This window comes from Salmo trutta, chromosome 22 (genome assembly GCF_901001165.1).
Source record: "Salmo trutta chromosome 22, fSalTru1.1, whole genome shotgun sequence".
Taxonomy (NCBI): Eukaryota; Metazoa; Chordata; class Actinopteri; order Salmoniformes; family Salmonidae; genus Salmo; species Salmo trutta.
The window spans coordinates 34,698,879-34,717,781 of NC_042978.1; the positions used below are offsets into that span (position 1 = coordinate 34,698,879).

The following is an 18,903-nucleotide window of genomic DNA, read 5'->3' on the forward strand; positions in this document are numbered from 1 at the left end:
TATGCGCTGCAAAGAAATTCAATAGGCACCTTTACATAGGCTGAAACAGCGGACTCTTCTAGCGAACAGAGTTCAGATTCCCTTTGTGATAGTCTACTTAAGCTTTGTGTGGCCAGTTTGCTGTCTGTGTCGATGCCATCATTTGTTTTTGTGTTTTCAAAATTATTTAGCTTTTAGTGTTGATTAGGAAACCGTGTCTAAAAAAGCGATCAGACTCAAACATTTTTTGTACATTGTCCCTGTCCACAAAGTTAAAACAAAATAAAAACACTAGGAAGCAAACAGAACCAAAATGGGGGGGACCTACCAAAACATTTCACTGAAGACTTTTTGCAATGAAAACAAGTTTAATGGACAAATTCAGGTAGGTTCCTGTTTCATTTGCTTCCGTTTCGGTTTCTAGTGAATACCCCCTTGAATTTGTCCATTTGCAAAACCAACATTTGTTGCGAACCAGTTTGCTACTATGTGCACTAATAAAAAACACCCCAGGTTATGGAGACGCATCATATTTACAATTAATTTACACTTCTGATAATGTATTATCTAACAATGCATTGAGAGCCCACGGTATATTGTGACTAACACACGGTTTAAGGTAGTCTGGTGGATCCAGCCTGAACGCTACATTGACTTTTATTTCACTTGAAAAGAAAAAAAAGGTGAACACAGGGATCAGGCTGGTTCCACTAGGCTAAACAGTGTCCTCATAGGAACTAACTTAGTTGACAAGCCAGTATAACTGGCCCAGCAACTCTTTTGTTAGATAAAGAGCAAGTCATACTTAGCCTGGTCCTATATCTGTTTGTGCCATCAGTCCACTCCATGTCATGCCAAATGTTTGGCATATGACACTCATGGTATATGAGTGCAAGGAGTAGAATGTTCACACAGACTGGTACACAGGCTAACACGCATTCCTTTGCTGGTGTAGAACACCAAACAATGAATTCTAGAGCTGGTCTCCCAGACAGTTCAGGGCTAGGCTTAATCTAAAAGGCAAACAAAGAATCTTAATTGAAAGTGCTTTTTAGTCCAGGATTAGGCTTAATATGTGTCCTGAAAATGACCCTCTAGTCTCCTGATCATTGAATTGTCCTCTTTGCTTTATTTCCATTAAGACACACATTTTACATAGTTGCCATTGTCCCCATTTTAGTTCCATACTTCATCTAGATGCCCATAATGGAAAATACATTCTGGATTCTGACATGCTCACTCATATCTACTCATGATTGTTAATTGGACTTGATGTCATTTTTTAAAATTTGGTTATTTGTGAGACATTCTACTTCACTGTTGGAGCTAGTAACAAGCATGTCGCTGCACCTACGTATTGGTGTGCGCGACCAATTGACTTTGAAATATGCCCTTCACAGAAATGTTTACAAACTTTGCATTACTGATATTTTAATTTAAAAAAATCCAAACAATAGATATGCCCTTCATACAAAAACATTTGCCTATTGACAGGCAGCTTAAAAAAAATGAAATACATTTAAGATCAGAAAAGCACTAACCCTAACCCTAAAAAAAGAATACACAAAAAAAAAAAAGACGTGTACATGATACCGACCAACGGTCCATAAATCATGATAAAAAGCAAACAATCCTGCCTCCATAAACCCTTGTAGAATTCAGTAACATCAGCTTTATCACATTACTTTCACATTTACAGCCAGGGAGTATCCTACTTCAGGATGTCACAGGAACGCGCTTTCATCCACACAGACATAAAAAAAAAGTTCATACATGACAACTGGTCATTGCTTTAGACACTACAGACACCATGGTTTCTCTTACTGTTAGGGTAACAGCCTGATTAAACACATTTTAAAATAAAAGAATAGGCGAATAGCCCAAGTACTTCCTGGGAGGGTGTTAAGGGTCTTGTTCAGTTGGGTACACTAGCAAAACGTTTTGCAACAGAAATCTGTTCTTATTGGTATGATTTCTCGTTTCAAAACGTTTGGAGGAAGGGGTTGGGGGTAGCAGGGCGTGCATTCAAATGGCAGGCTATTCCCTACATAATGCACTACTTTTGAGAAGAGCCCTATGGCCCTGGTCAAAAGTAGTGCACTGTATTGGGAATAGGGTACCATTTGGAACACAGCCAGGGTGTTGTTCAGAGGCGATTGTAGGAGGTATAGCCACCCTCATGGACGTGGCAGTACTCCTGTCCTAGCACCGCCCTCTTCTTACATTGCTGTCCCATCCTGGTAGTGCCGTTACACAGCTGACGACCAGACACAGAGCTGCCAGGGGACAGGAGGAGAGAGAGGGGGAAAGGAGGAAAATAAATCAGCACTTTTGAGGGGGATCAGTTTGAGCAAGGCGAGGTGCAGAAGTCATCTTGGTCACATAATGAATAGTTATTTCAGATACAAGGTGATTTGTAGATCAGGGATTCTGCACAGCCCAACTGCAATGTAGTCTAAAAACACACCATCTGTCCTCCTGTGCTGGTCACAATGGTGAGAACTATGGAGTTGATTGACCTCCAGAACTATTCTAACTTGTATCAAATACCTCTGTGATCAAACCATCTACACAAGGCTAACACCACAGTAGTAATCATTTCTTCCTCTATAAACATTGAATGAGGTGTGGCATAAAGTCATTTTATATGTCATCATTGGTTGTACTAAAATAAATCAGACAGTAAACAGAATTCTCACAATGCACACAAGTAATCCCTGGTCCCGCTAAACATCACATAGGTGTGGCATAATGTGAACTGATATGACACAATCATGTTTAGTTGTAGCAAGGTAAGCCAGGCAGTATAATTGATATAAAAGGTCAACTTCTCACACCTATAAAAACTATGCACACGCACCTAGCTATTCACATACAGTACAGGTGTGGCATAGCAAAAATGTCACACGGCGTATCATTGTTGGTTTTACTAAGTCACTGTATAAAAAGGTCAAACATTGCAAACAGAGTTCATGCGTGAACCTGCTAAACGTATCGGGTTGGTTAGAACGCTAACCTGTTGCTGGCCAGGGATTGGTTGGGGCTGGCGCTCTGTGATTTGCTCACTGCATCCATCATTCCTCCCAGGTTCCTTTGGGGCAGACCTAGGACAGCCTGCCAATCAGAACACAAAATGTCAAGAATAGACTACTTATCTGAAAACAGTATGTCTGATGACAGAGCCAATAATAATCTGTATGTGTAGCAGTAAAGGCTCCGCAGAGGACCATCCGCAGTGAATTTCATAAAAATAAAAATAAAGATAAAACTATACTAATATAAATCACATCACCAAATAATTGATTAAAACACTATTTTGAAAAGTCTACAGTAGCCTCAACAGCCCTCTAGGGTAGCACCATGGTGTAGCCAGAGGACAGCTAGCTTCTGTCCACCTCTGGGTACATTGACTTCAATACAAAACCCAGGAGGCTCATGGTTCTCACCCCCTTCCATAGACTTACACAGTAATTATGACAACTTCTGTAGAACATCCTCCAACCTATCCGAGTTCTTGCACCATGAACTGACATGTTGCCCACCCAATCAAAGAATTTGAAAATGTATCTAGTACTGAAAGCATAAGCTACAGCTAGCTAGCACTGCAGAGCATAAAAATGTGATGAGTAGTTGACAAAGAGAGAAAGAACAGTTTAACAAATTCATTTCTACCAAAATTAAGCAGAAAAGGTATTTTTTTTCCCCTCACTTACTTAGCTAGTAAATGCAGATAGCTAGTTTATCCTACTGAAACACCCTGCTCAAACAGAAGGATGTTATGTTAGCTAGCTGGCTATGACTTGCCAACACAACACTGGAACTCTTCCAAGTCAAGGTAAGCTTTTGGTTTGACTAATTTATTGCCACCGGGGTAACTGCTTACTGACTGTACACTAACGTTACTGCATGATTGTAGCGGGTTTACTAACGCTCTAGTTCTATTAGCCATGCGGAGTATGATGCATCTCTCGACCTGTGTGCACCTACATTGTAAACTGTCATTCATAGGCTAGGTTGTAGCAACCTCATGATGGGTATAGGGAAAATGTGAGTATCATGTAGTAGCCTAAACCAATCACTGTTACATTGAACTGGGTGAAAGAAAGTCATCCAATATGCTGTAATAGAAATAAGGCCATGCTCATGAAAAAAAAGAAAATAATCTTAAATGGCACTGACCGCCACTGATGTGTAGCTAACCCTAACCACACGTAGATAACCACACTGCTAACCCCAATGGTTAGGCATTAGGGTAAGGTTAGGTTTAAAAATCAGATTTTATGACTGTGGCTGTGCCAGCTACTAACCTGTGCCCCTTATGGGGGAAGTCACCTAAAAGTTATCAGTAAAAGCAATCAATGAGTAATCCAAAAGTTAGTGATTAGAATTTTGGCCAGGTAACTAGTAACCGAATTACATTTAGTAAGTAATCTACATAAACCTACTGGTTATCAGAGTATGACACTAATACCCTCCATCTCCCTTAAGGACATTCATCTGCTATATTCATGCTCACCGCAGAGAGACTAGGCCGACACTTGAACCTGGGAGTAGAGTGGTTCAGTGAGCCCATACCAGGCACAAACCTGGCCTCAGCCATGTAGTGGGCATGGGAGGGAGACAATGCTGCTATGCAGGGGTCACCTGGAAATGATTAGAAAAATGAAATAACAGAGCCAAGAGAATAGTGTTTCCCATTCATTTTGAGAGGAATTCTGAAGAGAACATGGTCCTTTTGTAGTGTGTGTTACACACCAGTCATGAAGCTGTCCTGGTCCAGCAGGTCTCCTGGCTCCATGAGACCATCCAGCTCATCTCTGAGAGTATGGAGAAGAGAAGTATCAGCTACATTATATCAAACTTAGTCAGTTCACATAATTAGCAGTAGCCACCCTTTACCGTCGAGGGACACTTTGAAAATAAGTACTTTCATTTACGCTTTCATGAGTTTTCCCCTCTGATAAATGCACATCTTGTGATGCATGTTTTATTAGCAAATCTGAAGTCAAATGTAATTCAATTCTGGAGCTACCCTACTGTCACTCACCTCTGGGGGGTGGAGGAGGATGGGCCGCAGGAGTGGGGGTAGTGGTGGCTTTCTGGTTCCAGGGTCTTCTGATTGGGGAGCAGCCTGGGGATCTTCTTTCCTCTCATCTGAGAACACGCCCACAACACCTGCATCGCCAACCAGTAGCCTGAGGAGAGGGTAATGACATCACAATAGTCCACATCACCCATAAGAGGGCTAATTATTAATATCCCAGTCAGGCATGAGTGATAGGGTGAGAACACACCCTTTTGTGGTTTCCAGTGAGAGGGGCAGCAACACACACAAAACCCTGCCCGTACCGAGTGACAGTGTGAGCAGCAGCATGCTGAGACTGGGCAGGTCCAGGGCAGGCTGATGGTTGACCTCAGCCACAGCGTTGAGCGGGACCGTGAAGAGCAGCATGGCTCGGGAGAAGGACGGACAGCGCAGGAATGTCAGTACCACCGCACACAGCAGGAAGTACCCAGCATGCACCACACATGTCCACACCGCAGCCAGGCTTAGACCTGCTGGACAGGAACATAGGGAGGGAAATTTACTGCAAAATGTGTGTACCTGATGAAAGAACTAAGATTAAATGTTCCTTCTCACTGCAAAAGAAGATATCTGTTGACCTTTGCAATAAAATGCATCTGGTGGTCTAAAGTTGTGTACCTGTATACCTGGTCTGATTCTAAAAAAAATTAGTCATACATACATACATACATGCATACATACACTACCTGCCCAGCCCAGGTAACCCTGGATAATATGAAGCCTCTCTTCTAGACAACGCTGCATGTTGTCAAGGTAACGCAGCATGGTTCCCAGGGTTCCATTCATGCGTTCCAGTTTTCCCATGAGATCCATGTAGTACTGAGCTGTCAGTTTCTGATACTGCAGGAACCCAGACATACTATGGTCTGAGATCACGTTCCCATGGAGACAAGGAGAAAAACAAAATGATCAGATCCATACAATTAAAGATACAGAATTTCACTACATCAATGATAAACAATGTCAAATTAGCTATAATATAACAATTAAATTGTCAGACAATAGTGTATCATGTCATTTAAACCTGCATAAATAATTTCCACAGCGTTTTTTGGTATTTTGAAAGCAGACCCTGAAACCAAAAGTACAATTTGACAGCTCCTGTTTGTTAGTGTTGCCCACTCGCCAGAATCATTATTTATGCGACTACAGAAAATGGCAATTTAGGTTAAGTGCAGTAAATTATTCAGTCACATTCTCCATCTTGACCTCAATGAGAATAGAGAAAGCAAGGGATGTGGAAGCGGCTCTGCTACCGTGGTACAACCAAACCAAGAATCCAGGGGTACCGGTGAACGTTCCACTGCTCAGGGAAATGGCCAATCAACTAGCCCAGGAACTTGGACATCCTGAATTCACCACGTCGAGCAGATGACTTGAAAGAAGAGCCATTCAATCAAAATCAGATTAGCAGTGCATGGAGAAAAATCAAGAAGCACAGACTCCCGCGCCGAACAGTGGATCACTCATAGAATACTAATATAATCTATGGGATCCAGGGTTGCCAGGTCAAGCTAAAAAAATTCTAGCCCAACAACCACTCAAAACCCACCCAAAAGGGTATCATTTATTAATTTTTTTACAGCAATTGAGTTGCCATATCTATACAATAAACCCTTTTTCCATGACATTATCGAGCAAATTAAGGAATATCATAGTAACGACGTTGGAAGCTTAATTCGGGTTTCCTCAAAATAATAATAGCAAACTATGACAAAGGAATTTGAATGTGGCAAAAGAAAATAATTCACTCTTATTAAACTCTAAAGATTTTTCAATCAATGGATGTCGATTTAACTCGTTTGCTATGATTAAGCAATAAGGCACGGTATATGGCCAATGTTCTTAAATGCAACGTGCCTGGATACAGCCGTTAGCCGTGGTACATTGGCCATATAACATAAACCCCCGGGGTGCCTTCTTGCCATTATAAAACTGGTTACCAACATAATTAGAACAGTATAAAGTAATGTTTTGTCACACCCGTGGTATATGGTCTGATATACCACGGCTTTATGACAATCAGCATTCAGGGCTCGGACCAGGTTTATAATTGTAAATAAATCCCCTTTGTGCATAACTATAGATAAATATGAGAGGAGAATTTGAGTGAAGAAAGTTGTATAGAGGATTTCGGAATCTCTGAGCAAGAAACACTTGGATGAACATGTAAAAAAATACAAAATAATATTAGGCTATTTTCTGGCATTTGTGCTGTTATTATGTGCCAGATGTTAAGACTACAATCAGTTATAAAAATGGCCCATTTGTGAGATTGACTTGTCATTTCAATAGACATAGGCTACCGACTAAAATTGGAGTTTTTGATTGTAATTACATTGTCATAGTTTGCTTAGATAAAGACAGGAAGCCTATAGCCCGATAGGCCTACGTCTCATTTCATAGTCTACAGTAGCCTAGACAAGATGTAAACTGAACGATTTAGCAGACTGCCTAGTTCAAATTTCCAGACTTATTTATTCAACATGAATAGCAAGGCGATTTCATAAGAGGTGCTTGTTTCCCAATACCCTGCTGGAATAGGCTACTAAGGATGTGGTCATAATTACAATCACTGAATTAAATATGAATAATATGTATATGAATGTCAACAACAACCAGTGTTTATTTTACCTGTAGCCTAATCTGATTTGCTGTCAATCTAATATGTTCATAATAACACAAGGCTACAACAATAAACTGAAGTTTTAGGCTACTTACTAAATTGGTTTGCCAGCTCCAGATAGGCTACACAAGTGGCACAAATGTATTTGCAATGTCTCCAGTAATAGTCATTTCAACAATTATTGTATCAAATGGCAGCCTACAATGGCATATACATTAATAGACTACTTGATGACCAACGGAGGAAAACGTATAATTCTCCACATTTAGCCTAATGTCAGTTTCATTGAGGACTTTTCCCCATAAAAGGAACCACATGAGGGAGTTCCATAACTTCCATTTCAAATTTCCACTCAGGCAGCCCCCGAGACCCAAAAACTGAGCATGCATAAAGCACTTCGCTTGATAACGTTTTCTTTAAGCATCAACATTAGAATGCAGTTTAAAGTATTTAACAAGTTAATAAAATTATCCTAAAAGACCTCAAAACTTAGATAATGTACCTTGCGATGCATCTCAAACTGTCAAAAACATTTAATTAAATCAATAAGTAGCATTTGCAACCAAATACAGATCATTCATTGCATTTATCCAGGATCAGTAGATTTACCCCAAATTACAAGTTAGTGTGACGAACATACACGTTGCTTTTGCATGGTGTGTGCATGCGCATCTTACCTATTTTGCTATAGATGTCCTTTGCGCGCCCACTGACCTCAGCAAGGTCATCCAGAATGGCCTTGTGACCCTCCTGCACCTCTGACCCTTGATCCTTTAGCTGCTCACTAACATTCTCTAGAAGGGAGGTAGGGGACATGAAGTGAACATGATCTCACAAGCATTTTTATAAGGAGTCAGTGAGTGCACAGAGCAAAAACAGACCACTAACAGTGTTGAGAAAGACAGCAACGTCCCATAAGAGCATGTGAGAGAGAAAGTGCTAGGAGTGAACAAGACTATTATCATCACAGATAGAACAATGAGACAGATATTTCACTGGATGTATAAATGAAGCACCGTTTTGGCTTTTCCACTCACTACCAAATATGGTAGTGAGATGAAGTGTCCACTTGCCAGCAGCGGGAGAAGATGGAACGAGATGGATTTTGGCCGACATTCTGCACATTCTCATAGATTAAACATTCTCAATACAGTTGTTCACAAAACTACAATCTGTTATGAACAGAGTGGACTAAGTTTTATAGACTTTACCCGTTGCAAAGGTTTTTTTTTTTTTTTAAATCACCTTGTTTAGGAGTGCAAAGACAAATTGAGTTATTGCACACGAGCACCAGAGTAGGCATTCCCTAACGGAAATATGCAGATGCATGCTAGAATGCGCTAATAGGATCTCGCTAGCTCGTGCTTGGCTCTGCTCACCTCCTTGCTTGTTCTGCCCACCATGACTCATTTGTTTCCACTGGAAACGACAGGCTGTGGTCTATCTTGGTTAAGTTATAAAAAGTATTTGGTATTATCGTGGATTAAGGCTGTGAAATAGAGAACAACAAACAGTGTGTGTGTTTGTGCATGCATCTCCTCTTACCCATCCTGTGTGTGATTCCCTGGATGAGCTGGGCCACCAGTTCCTGTCCGGAGGCAATGAGGGCCTTCTCCTGGCCAAGACGCTCCAGGTTAGACGAGAGCGAGGTCTCCAGCTGCTCCTGGCCCTCCCACAGTGCCCCCTGCTGGGCCACCAGGGCACTGTGACCCTCCAGCAGCCTCTCCAGGGAGGCCGAAGTCAGATCCTTCAGCTCTAGCTGACCCTCCTGTTGTAGAACACAGCAGAGACATTCAAGTCCACATATTATGACAGAAAACAGAGAAAGAAAAACAGACCTCTCCCTGTGAAATAGAAGGGTAAAAAGAGAGCGCGAGAAGGGGGGACAGAACAAGGGAGAGATTGACAAAAAGACAACTGACCTTCAGGTCCTTCATGGCATCCAGTTGGCTGGTTGCCGTAGAGATTAGCGCGTTGACGGTGAGCTCGGCCCGGCGGCGGAAGTGCTGCTGACGGGTGGCGTAACACACGGAGCGTGCCCGGTTGCTCACTATGTGGTAAGCATTCCACGTGTCCGAGTCCATGTCCGCTGTGCACTGCTTTAGGGACTGGCAGGAGAAGAGGGTGAACATACTGTAGAGACACTATGAAATCAGCTTCAGTGCTGTGCATGCAAACTGTGTCGAGCTCAGGCACAAAATGAAACAGAACCAAGTGAAGCGGGAGGCACTACCTGAAGTTCTCCAATAAACTGTTTTTCCATTACAAATCATTTAAAAACTATTTGCTGCAGTATGCCCTAATACAAATGACCCAGATTCACTCTGGAAAATATGGCACTCACTAACAATTCTGCCTTTAACCCACCAAGTCCTCTAACATCAGTGACTAGGACAGAACTGTATTAACATTCTAATATTTTAACAACTTGACTCCCAAAACAATAAAAAAAAATAGTTTCTAGATCTCTTAGCTGGAACAAATTCTACATCTCGGAGCGTACCATGTCCTCAGTGCAGAGGTACGTCCTACGCCCCTCCACCTCTGCCTGGCAGTTGAACAGGACAACGCCCAGTTTGGCCAGCTGCTCCTCTGATAGGCTAGCGCAGGTCGACTTCAGCTGGGCAACCACCTGCAGGGAGAGGGACAGACTTTCTACTGGCTGATGATAGGGGATGATCAATATGAAGTCAGTTTGTTTTAAAGAAATGCATTAAACTGATGAGTGGATCTGCCTTGCATCTTCTCTGAGGTGATGTGATGCCCATGAACATGCCTATAAAGCCATTATGCTTCAGTGTCACTGCCTGGTGAAATAAATAAATAAGTTGTTATGTGGACATATAGCCCAAGCTTTCTTTGGGAAAGAATAACAGTAGGATGCATCATCATGTGTGACTGACTGCTCAGCCAAGGGTTCATAGACCATATTCATAATGGTCCGTCACATTACCCGGTAATGACAGCTGTCCAACGGGCTGAGCTCCATATTTTTTGCCTCTGCTAGGAACTTTTCATCGGCTACAGTCATCTCGAACGGTTGGGCATCTCCCTCAGGTAGTCCAGGGACCAGTGAAGGGGCGAGGGCTGGAGCCCCTGGCTGCGTCGGCTTCAACCAGTCAAATAAACCACTCACTGGACCACACTGGGAGGCCAGCACGCAGACCAGCAGCAGTAAAAGGCCCATCTGACTGGTCATCACCAGCCGAGCCATCTGAGTGCTGGAGAAAGTAGCCTACACAGGGAGAATATGTACACATGAAGTTTGAATGTGTACATTCAAACATTCAAACTTGCAATGTCAGTGACAGACAAGTTGAGTAAAACACGCTTGGTTGATTGACTTGGCCTGACAGCTGAAGACGTGCATTAACTCTCCATTAAAATGCCTAGGCTTTAGCTCAGCGAGAAACCAGCGTAGACAACCGGGGATCAAAGCCCACTGCTTTTTATTATGGGGGGCATATGTTATTCAATTCATTATGGACCGACTTCGACTCAAACAAAAGATAATGTCGGATGCAGCGCCCTCTCTGAACCTGCACTGCACAGGTGACAGGCGGTGTGGCCGGACATGCAGACGGTAAAATATCATTTGGAATCATTGCATTGAACTAAACAGGCGATACTACCGTGTGCATGTTTTATTTTCATTATAAAAAGTCCGAATCTACTTAATGAAAATAAACTATTGGCTTAAAAACAACCATTGAAGCAAAGCTAAATCTTAATGACAGACTACCATAATTCAAAAGTTATGCTAAATTACCTCAGAATATATTTGTACTTCTGTTATTTCGTCGGATTTCCGCTGGTACAATCCTCCGTTGATTCTGATGAGCCAAACCCAGCTGATTTGAATGAGAACCCTTTCATTTCGTCCATCCACATTCATCTGTTTTAAATGCTACATGAAACAGCCAATCGGATCAGCGTCTTTCTGGATCTCACGAGATACATAACCAGGAACAGGATTGGACAATTGTCCCTTTGAGCTTTGGCAGATTCGTAGATCTTTCCATCATATGTGTCCTTTATGGTACATATAACTGAAGTTGAGATGATATACAGATCAGATACTGTGCAGCAACTTGCTCAGACAGGAAGACTCGTGTGTCAGCTGAGCTCAAAGCCTCTACAAAATCCCTGGATTTGATTGAAGGTAACCATAACTAGGCAACTGTATAATGCATATATATCTGAAATAAAGTGACGTCAATTTGAATCATAGGCTAGCTAGCTACCTAGTTAGTTAAAATTTTGAGCTGTAGTAGCTAGCAGCTTGATGTGGTTGTGGTTCTAGTTGTAAAAGCACACGTGTGTGAGCCCGACGATTTGTGTTAGTACTGTCAGAAGTGACTGGGACTCAAACCCACGGCCCCTGTGTCTGTCAGTCCAACACCTAGTTAGCAATTGAATTCAAAGGGGCTTTATTGGCATGGGAAACGTGTTTATATTGCCAAAGCGAGTAAAATAAACAAACAAAAGTGAGAAGACACAAATCAGCAACAACAAAAAAACTATTATAATTTATCAGTAATTATAAACTGGGTAGTTCGAGCCCTGAATTGCGTGTTGCCTAAGAACAGCCCTTAGCCATGGTATATTGGCCATATACCACACACCCTCGTACCTTATTGCTTAAATATTTCACTCGTAAATGTTTTAGACATTTCAAGAGTTGTATTATCAGCTATGTACATACGAATAGTAGGGGAAGATAAATATTGGTTTGTGCTTCTCTGGTTGCGCTTTCTCGTGGCCACATCTTGCTGCTGTGATTTCACACTGCGGTATTTTGCCTAACAGATTTGGGAGTTTATCAATGCTTGAGTTGTTTTCAAATTCTTTGTGGGTCTGTGTGATCTGTGGGAAATATGTATCTCTAATGTGGCCATACATTTGTCAGGAGATTAGCTCTTACACCAAGAGGTCTGAATGAGAGACGTCTAAAAATATATATAAAAATGTGTGTTAACATTTGTTATCTTTTTCTTATTATACCAATATCGTAACATACTGACCAATAGGTATTTATCAAATCATTTTTCTTAACGTGTTATTGAAACGTTTAATAAAATAATTGTTTATGGCCTATATGAGGGCTTTTATTATGAAGGCTGAAACCGGAAGTTTATTTGTTATTGTTCCGGCAGTAAAGTGTTTCCACTAGTTACCACAGCCACAAAGTCAACAGCCTATATCTTTAATATTAATTAAAACAAAAATTACATTTTTGGCCTTAATTTAAGGTTAGGGTTAGGCATAAGGTTAGCAGTGTGTTTAAGATTAGGGTTAGGTTTAAAATCAGATTTTAAGAAGATGCATTTTCGAAATAGGCGGGGTTTAGGACTTTGTGGCGTTGGTAACTAGTGACGACCCCAGCAAAGCATAGGTGGAATGTGTATAATCCGATCGAGATCCATTCGGAATATTCGGACAGATCAATATTATAATTTGATCACTACATATCACAGCCTAAAAAACTTTGAGTAAAAAATGGCTGCCATGAAAAAATACTTCTGGGACTCGGAGGAGACTGAATATATGTTAAAAGTTTTAAGGGAGCTGGACATAGCGAAGCACTTGGACGGTCGAAAGGTTCGAAACCTGAAGTTGTTCAAGGTAGCAGAGAAGAGAATGAAACAGGCCGGGTATCACAGATCAATTGACCAGATAAGGCACCGGTGGAAAGTTCTCAAGACATCGTATTATAGCTGGAATAACAACCAGCAAACAGTGAAACTTACTCGTTTCCCACAATATGCAACCACGATGCAATCAATCATGGATGAATCTGAAACATGGAGCCGCTCGCATGGCACCAACACCGGCCCTGTTCGTATTCGGAATAGGCCTAAGCCTACAGTGCATGACGAAGAGACAGAAGATTCCGAAGAAGAAGCAACTGCTGCTCAGTCGTTGCATGATCATTCTACTGTGGATGTCATTGTAGGCAATGGACTAATTTGATTTCTTACCATTGCCCAGATGTCAAGCCCATGATTATGTTGTCTGTGCCCTGGCACTGTATCCCCTATACAGTGCACGACTTTTGACCCGAACCCTAAGGGAAAGGGGGATACCTGAATGCATTTAACCGAAATGTGTCTTCCGCATTTAACCCAACCCCTCTGAATCAGAGCGGTGCGGGGGCTGCCTTAATCGATGTCATCAGCACCCGGGGAGCATTTGTTGTGGGGGTTAACTGCCTTGCTCAAGGGAAGAATGGCAGATTTTTCCACTTTGCCGGCTCAGGCATTCAACCAAGCAACCTTACTGTCCCAACACTTTAACCGCTAGGCTACCTGCCACCCCACTATGAGCCCATATCTAAAGTAGTACACGTTATAGTGTGCCATTTGAGAGACGCAGGCGATCATGTCATTATAGTCATTGATGCCCCTGTTATGGTTCATTGGTATGACTAGGGATTTATCTTTGCCCCCCATGCAGATCAAGACAGACCCAGAGACTCCTCCTGAGATGGACTCTAACCTGAGAATCGGCTTCATTGGGGCAGGCAACATGGCCTACGGGATAGCCAAGGGAGTCCTGCAGTCTGGTAGGTCAACAGGGAGAATATAGTGTGTGTGTCTTCATCAGGGTAACATGGCCTACGGGATAGCCAAGGGAGTCCTGCAGTCTGGTAGGTCAACAGGGAGAATATAGTGTGTGTCTTCATCAGGGTAACATGGCCTACGGGATAGCCAAGGGAGTCCTGCAGTCTGGTAGGTCAACAGGGAGAACATAGTGTGTGTCTTCATCAGGGTAACATGGCCTACGGGATAGCCAAGGGAGTCCTGCAGTCTGGTAGGTCAACAGGGAGAATATAGTGTGTGTGTCTTCATCAGGGTAACATGGCCTACGGGATAGCCAAGGGAGTCCTGCAGTCTGGTAGGTCAACAGGGAGAATATAGTGTGTGTCTTCATCAGGGTAACATGGCCTACGGGATAGCCAAGGGAGTCCTGCAGTCTGGTAGGTCAACAGGGAGAATATAGTGTGTGTGTCTTCATCAGGGTAACATGGCCTACGGGATAGCCAAGGGAGTCCTGCAGTCTGGTAGGTCAACAGGGAGAATATAGTGTGTGTCTTCATCAGGGTAACATGGCCTACAGGATAGCCAAGGGAATCTAGTGTGTGTGTGTCAGGGTTGAGGTATATTAGAATTGAAGTCGGTCAATTCAGGAAGTGATTTGAATATAAAATTCCAATCTGTAAAAACTTCTTACATAAATAGCTTCTCCTTTTCAGTTAATTGAGAAGTCATTGAAAGTAGATGCCCTTTTTTCAAATATTGAATTGGAATTTCAGTTTACTTCCTGAACTAACTGACTTCAATTAGAATTGACCACAACCCTGGTGTGTGTGTGTGTGTGTGTGAGAGACTCTTTACTTGCCCCAAAAAACTTGCAGGATGTTTAATTGCAGGAGATGTCCCTCCCACCAATGTTAAAGTGAGCGCACCCTCCGCAAGGAACTTTGGTCGCTTTCAGGTATTACATTCCTCCTCTTTTTTTCCACGCACACTTATTTTCTCTCCACCCCCGTCAGCCGATGTCAATCACTGTATTTGCATTGATGAATTTATTGCTCTACGTGTGTGTGTGTAATCACTGTATTTGCATTGATGAATTTATTGCTCTACGTGTGTGTGTGTGTGTGTGTGTGTGTGTGTGTGTGTGTGTGTGTGTTGCTCAGTGCGCAGAGCTACCATTCACCTCTGTTTTCATTTTATTTCAGGAGTTGGGGGTGGCTGTCACCCACTCCAATGCAGAGCTGGTCAGTAGCTGTGACTTGGTGTTCGTGGCGGTCAAACCACACCTCGTCACAACCATTCTCAGTGAGATTACAGACCTCGTCACCCGGAAACACATCATCGTCTCCGTGGCAGCAGGTGTAACCTTGGCAACGCTTCAGGGGGTGAGTCCAGATGAGAGGGTTTTTAAACTATTGCTTAGTAACTTGAGTTGCTTGATTGGTTGATCAGATATCTGATAGACATGCCTGGCAATTTTCTTTGCAGACAAGAAAAAGGCAAGAACATTTTTAGCAATAAAGCAAAAGACCATAATTGTATAATTTTGTGTTTTGGTCTCTGTCACATGCCCTCTTTCTTTTCTTCTTCTTCCATCCATCTGAACACCACTGTCCCTCTCACCCTCCTTCTCTCATCTCCCTCCCCCCTCTCGCCCTCCTTCTCTCATCTCCCTCCCCCCTCTCGCCCTCCTTCTCTCATCTCCCTCCCCCCTCTCCTCCAGCTCCTGCCATTTGACACTGTGGTTTTGAGACTGATGCCCAACCTTCCCTGTCTGGTCCAGCAAGGGGCACTGTTGTTCTCGCGGGGGACACGGGCGCGACAGGAGGACGGGGATCTGCTCCGCTCGCTGCTTCAACACTGTGGCCTGGTGGAGGAGGGGCCCGAGGCCTGGATAGACATCCACACTGGGCTCAGTGGCAGTGGGGTGGCCTTTGTGAGTGGGAGGAGGAGGGATGGGCTAACCAAGGATATTCAACTCTTACCCTACGAGTTCCAGAGCCTGCTGGTTTTCTGTTCTACCTGATCATTAATTGCACACACTTGGTGTCCTAGGTCTAAGTCAGTCCTGACTGGAGGGCAACAATGGAAAAAATGCAGTGGAACTGGCTTCAAGGTCCAGAGTTGAGTTTGAAGGGCCTAATCTATTGAAATTTCACTCATTGTAAGTCGCTATGGATAAGAGTGTCTACTGAAATGTAAATGTAAAATGGATCAAGGAGGAAAGAGAAGGATGGAGGGTAGGTAGGGATTTTTAAAATGTATATTATTTCACCTTTATTTAACCAGGTAGGCTAGTTGAGAACAAGTTCTCATTTACAACTGCGACCTGGCCAAGATAAAGCAAAGCAGTTTGACACATACAACAACACAGAGTTACACATGGAATAAACAAACATACAGTAGAAAAAGTCTATATACAGTGTGTGCAAATGAGGTAAGATAAGGGGGGTAAGGCAATAAATAGGCTATGGTGGCGAAGTAATTACAATATACCAATTTAACACTGGAGTGATAGATGTGCAGAAGATAAATCTGCAAGTAGAGATACTGGGGTTCAAAGGAGCAAGATAAATAAATAAATACAGTATGGGGATGAGGTAGTTGGATGGACTATTTACAGATGGGCTATGTGCAGTGATCTGTGAGCTGCTCTTACAGCTGGTGTTTAAAGATAGTGAGGGAGATATGAGTCTCCAGCTTCAGTGATTTTTGCAGTTCGTTCCAGTCATTGGCAGCAGAGAACTGGAAGCAAAGGCGCCCAAAGGAGAAATTGGCTTTGGGGATGACCAGTGAGATATACCTGCTGGAGCATGTGCTATGGGTGGGTGCTGCTATGGTGACCAGTGAGCTGAGATAAGGTGGGGCTTTACCTAGGAAAGACTTGTAGATGACCTGGAGCCAGTGGGTTTGGCGACGAGTATGAAGCAAGGGCCAGCCAACGAGAGCGTACAGGTCGCAGTGGTGGGTTGTATATGGGGCTTTGATGACAAAACGGATGGCACTGTGATAGACTGCATCCAATATGTTGAGTAGAGTGTTGGGAGGCTAATTTGTAAATGACATTGCCGAAGTTGAGGATTGGTAGGATGGTCAGTTTTACGAGGGTAAAACTGTTTGGCAGCATGAGTGAAGGATGCTTTGTTGAGAAATAGGAAGCCAATTCTAGATTTCATTTTGGATTGGTGATGCTTAATGTGAGTCTGGAAGGATAATTTACAGTCTAGCCAGACACCTAGGTATTTGTAGTTGTCTACATATTCTAAGTCAGAACTGTCCAGAGTAGGGCTGCTAGACGGGCGGGCAGGTGCGGGCAGTGATCGGTTGAAGAGCATGCGTTTAGTTTTACTTGCATTTAAGAGCAGTTGGAGACCACAGAAGGAATGTTTTATGGCATTGAAGCTCGTCTGGAGGTTTGTTAACACAGTGTCCAAGGAAGGGCTGGAAGTATACAGAATGGTGTCGTCTGTATAGAGGTGGATCAGAGAATCACCAGCAGCAAGAGCAACATCATTGATGTATACAGAGAAAAGAGTCGGCCTGAGAATTGAACCCTGTGGCACCCCCATTGAGACTGCCAGAGGCCCGGACAACAGGCCCTCCGATTTGACACACTGAACTCTGTCAGAGAAGTAGTTGGATAGAGGGATGGAGGTAAAGAAAGGAGAGATGGAGTGGGAGAGGGATGGGATGGAGAAGACAAAACTGAAAGGGGTAATGTTCTGGTTATAACAGAGAGTCATTGGCCCTGCAGGTGTATCTGTTTGCAGAGGCGCTGGCTGAGGGAGCGGTGAAGATGGGCATGCCCAGTGCTCTGGCCCATAGCATCGCTGCTCAGACTGTATTGGTGAGTTTTTGGTTTCATAAAGCAGTCCTCATTTGTATTATAATGTATTAGCACAGGTACTTCTGTATCTCTGTTCATGTGTAATGTTCTTCTCTGTTCTAGGGGGCAGGCCAGTTGTTGAGGGACTCAGGGAAGCATCCAGCCCAACTGCGTTCGGAGGTGTGTACACCAGGAGGCACCACTATCTTCGGGCTTCATGCCATGGAGCAGGGGGGTGTGAGGGCCGCCACCATGACCGCTGTGGAGACTGCTACTGAGAGGGCCAGGGAGCTGGGCAGGAAGTCGGCGCCTATGGCCACAGAAAATAGGAAGTGAGGTCGTTTTGGCCCATAGTAACTGATTCAGGAAATGTTGATTTTTTTTGGTTGCTCTCTGCCCAATGCCCACAGAAACCACTTCAGTCTTCAACTTTGTTACGGTTGGAGCCTAATCTAACTACAAATCTGACTGGAGGAGTTGTTCAAGGGCACATAGTGATTATGAAGAATACAGCAAGATGCGTCAAATCAGCGCTAATCCAGTTATCTTTGTAATTTATCAATGTTCATTTGAATTTTTTGTTATTAAAAGAATGTTGTACCTATCTGCTCTAAACTGATGGCTATGAACAGGTGCTGTACATTCACACTGTTAATTCAGATGGTCCTTATAGAACCTGCACATAATATGATGTTGGAAATTACTTACAATGTATTTGAGTGGTACTGTACATTAATGTACTAAAAGTACATTTCCATTCTTCTAAAGTGTGGCCTATCAAGTTACAGATGTTACATACAATTCACCTTCCTTGGGTTTTCTGCATTTGTTATTAATTTAATTTGAA

General features: G+C 43.0%; 2 protein-coding genes across 8 annotated transcripts; one reads left to right on the plus strand and one right to left on the minus strand.

Annotated features, from left to right (window-relative positions):
* Positions 1–1,084: 1,084 nt before the first annotated feature.
* Positions 1,085–11,709, minus strand: bmb (brambleberry). 3 transcript variants are annotated; one of them, XM_029707804.1, is made up of 13 exons: positions 11,461–11,709; positions 10,645–10,926; positions 10,195–10,323; positions 9,614–9,799; positions 9,237–9,459; positions 8,369–8,485; positions 5,752–5,931; positions 5,329–5,538; positions 5,027–5,174; positions 4,735–4,796; positions 4,496–4,623; positions 2,996–3,093; positions 1,085–2,255 (listed from the first exon to the last, which is right to left on the minus strand). In XM_029707804.1, the coding sequence occupies exons 1-13, from the start codon at positions 11,584–11,586 to the stop codon at positions 2,126–2,128; spliced, it is 2,019 nt and encodes a 672-aa protein (XP_029563664.1). In that variant the 5' UTR covers positions 11,587–11,709; the 3' UTR covers positions 1,085–2,125. The 3 variants fall into 3 exon arrangements, 2 of the variants coding, with proteins under 2 accessions (XP_029563664.1, XP_029563665.1); XM_029707805.1 differs by having other exon boundaries at positions 1,930–2,255; positions 5,329–5,535; XR_003868700.1 differs by lacking the exons at positions 1,085–2,255; positions 2,996–3,093 and having other exon boundaries at positions 4,553–4,623; positions 5,274–5,538.
* A 4-nt stretch (positions 11,710–11,713) lies between these two features.
* Positions 11,714–18,660, plus strand: pycr3 (pyrroline-5-carboxylate reductase 3). Of its 5 annotated transcripts, none has more exons than XM_029707809.1 (7): positions 11,714–11,853; positions 14,148–14,256; positions 15,124–15,188; positions 15,436–15,615; positions 15,954–16,166; positions 17,985–18,077; positions 18,180–18,660. In XM_029707809.1, the coding sequence occupies exons 2-7, from the start codon at positions 14,178–14,180 to the stop codon at positions 18,390–18,392; spliced, it is 843 nt and encodes a 280-aa protein (XP_029563669.1). In that variant the 5' UTR covers positions 11,714–11,853; positions 14,148–14,177; the 3' UTR covers positions 18,393–18,660. The 5 variants fall into 5 exon arrangements, 4 of the variants coding, with proteins under 4 accessions (XP_029563669.1, XP_029563667.1, XP_029563668.1 ...); XR_003868701.1 differs by lacking the exons at positions 11,714–11,853; positions 18,180–18,660 and adding exons at positions 13,039–13,643; positions 16,286–16,394; XM_029707807.1 differs by lacking the exon at positions 11,714–11,853 and adding an exon at positions 13,039–13,643.
* Positions 18,661–18,903: the final 243 nt, after the last annotated feature.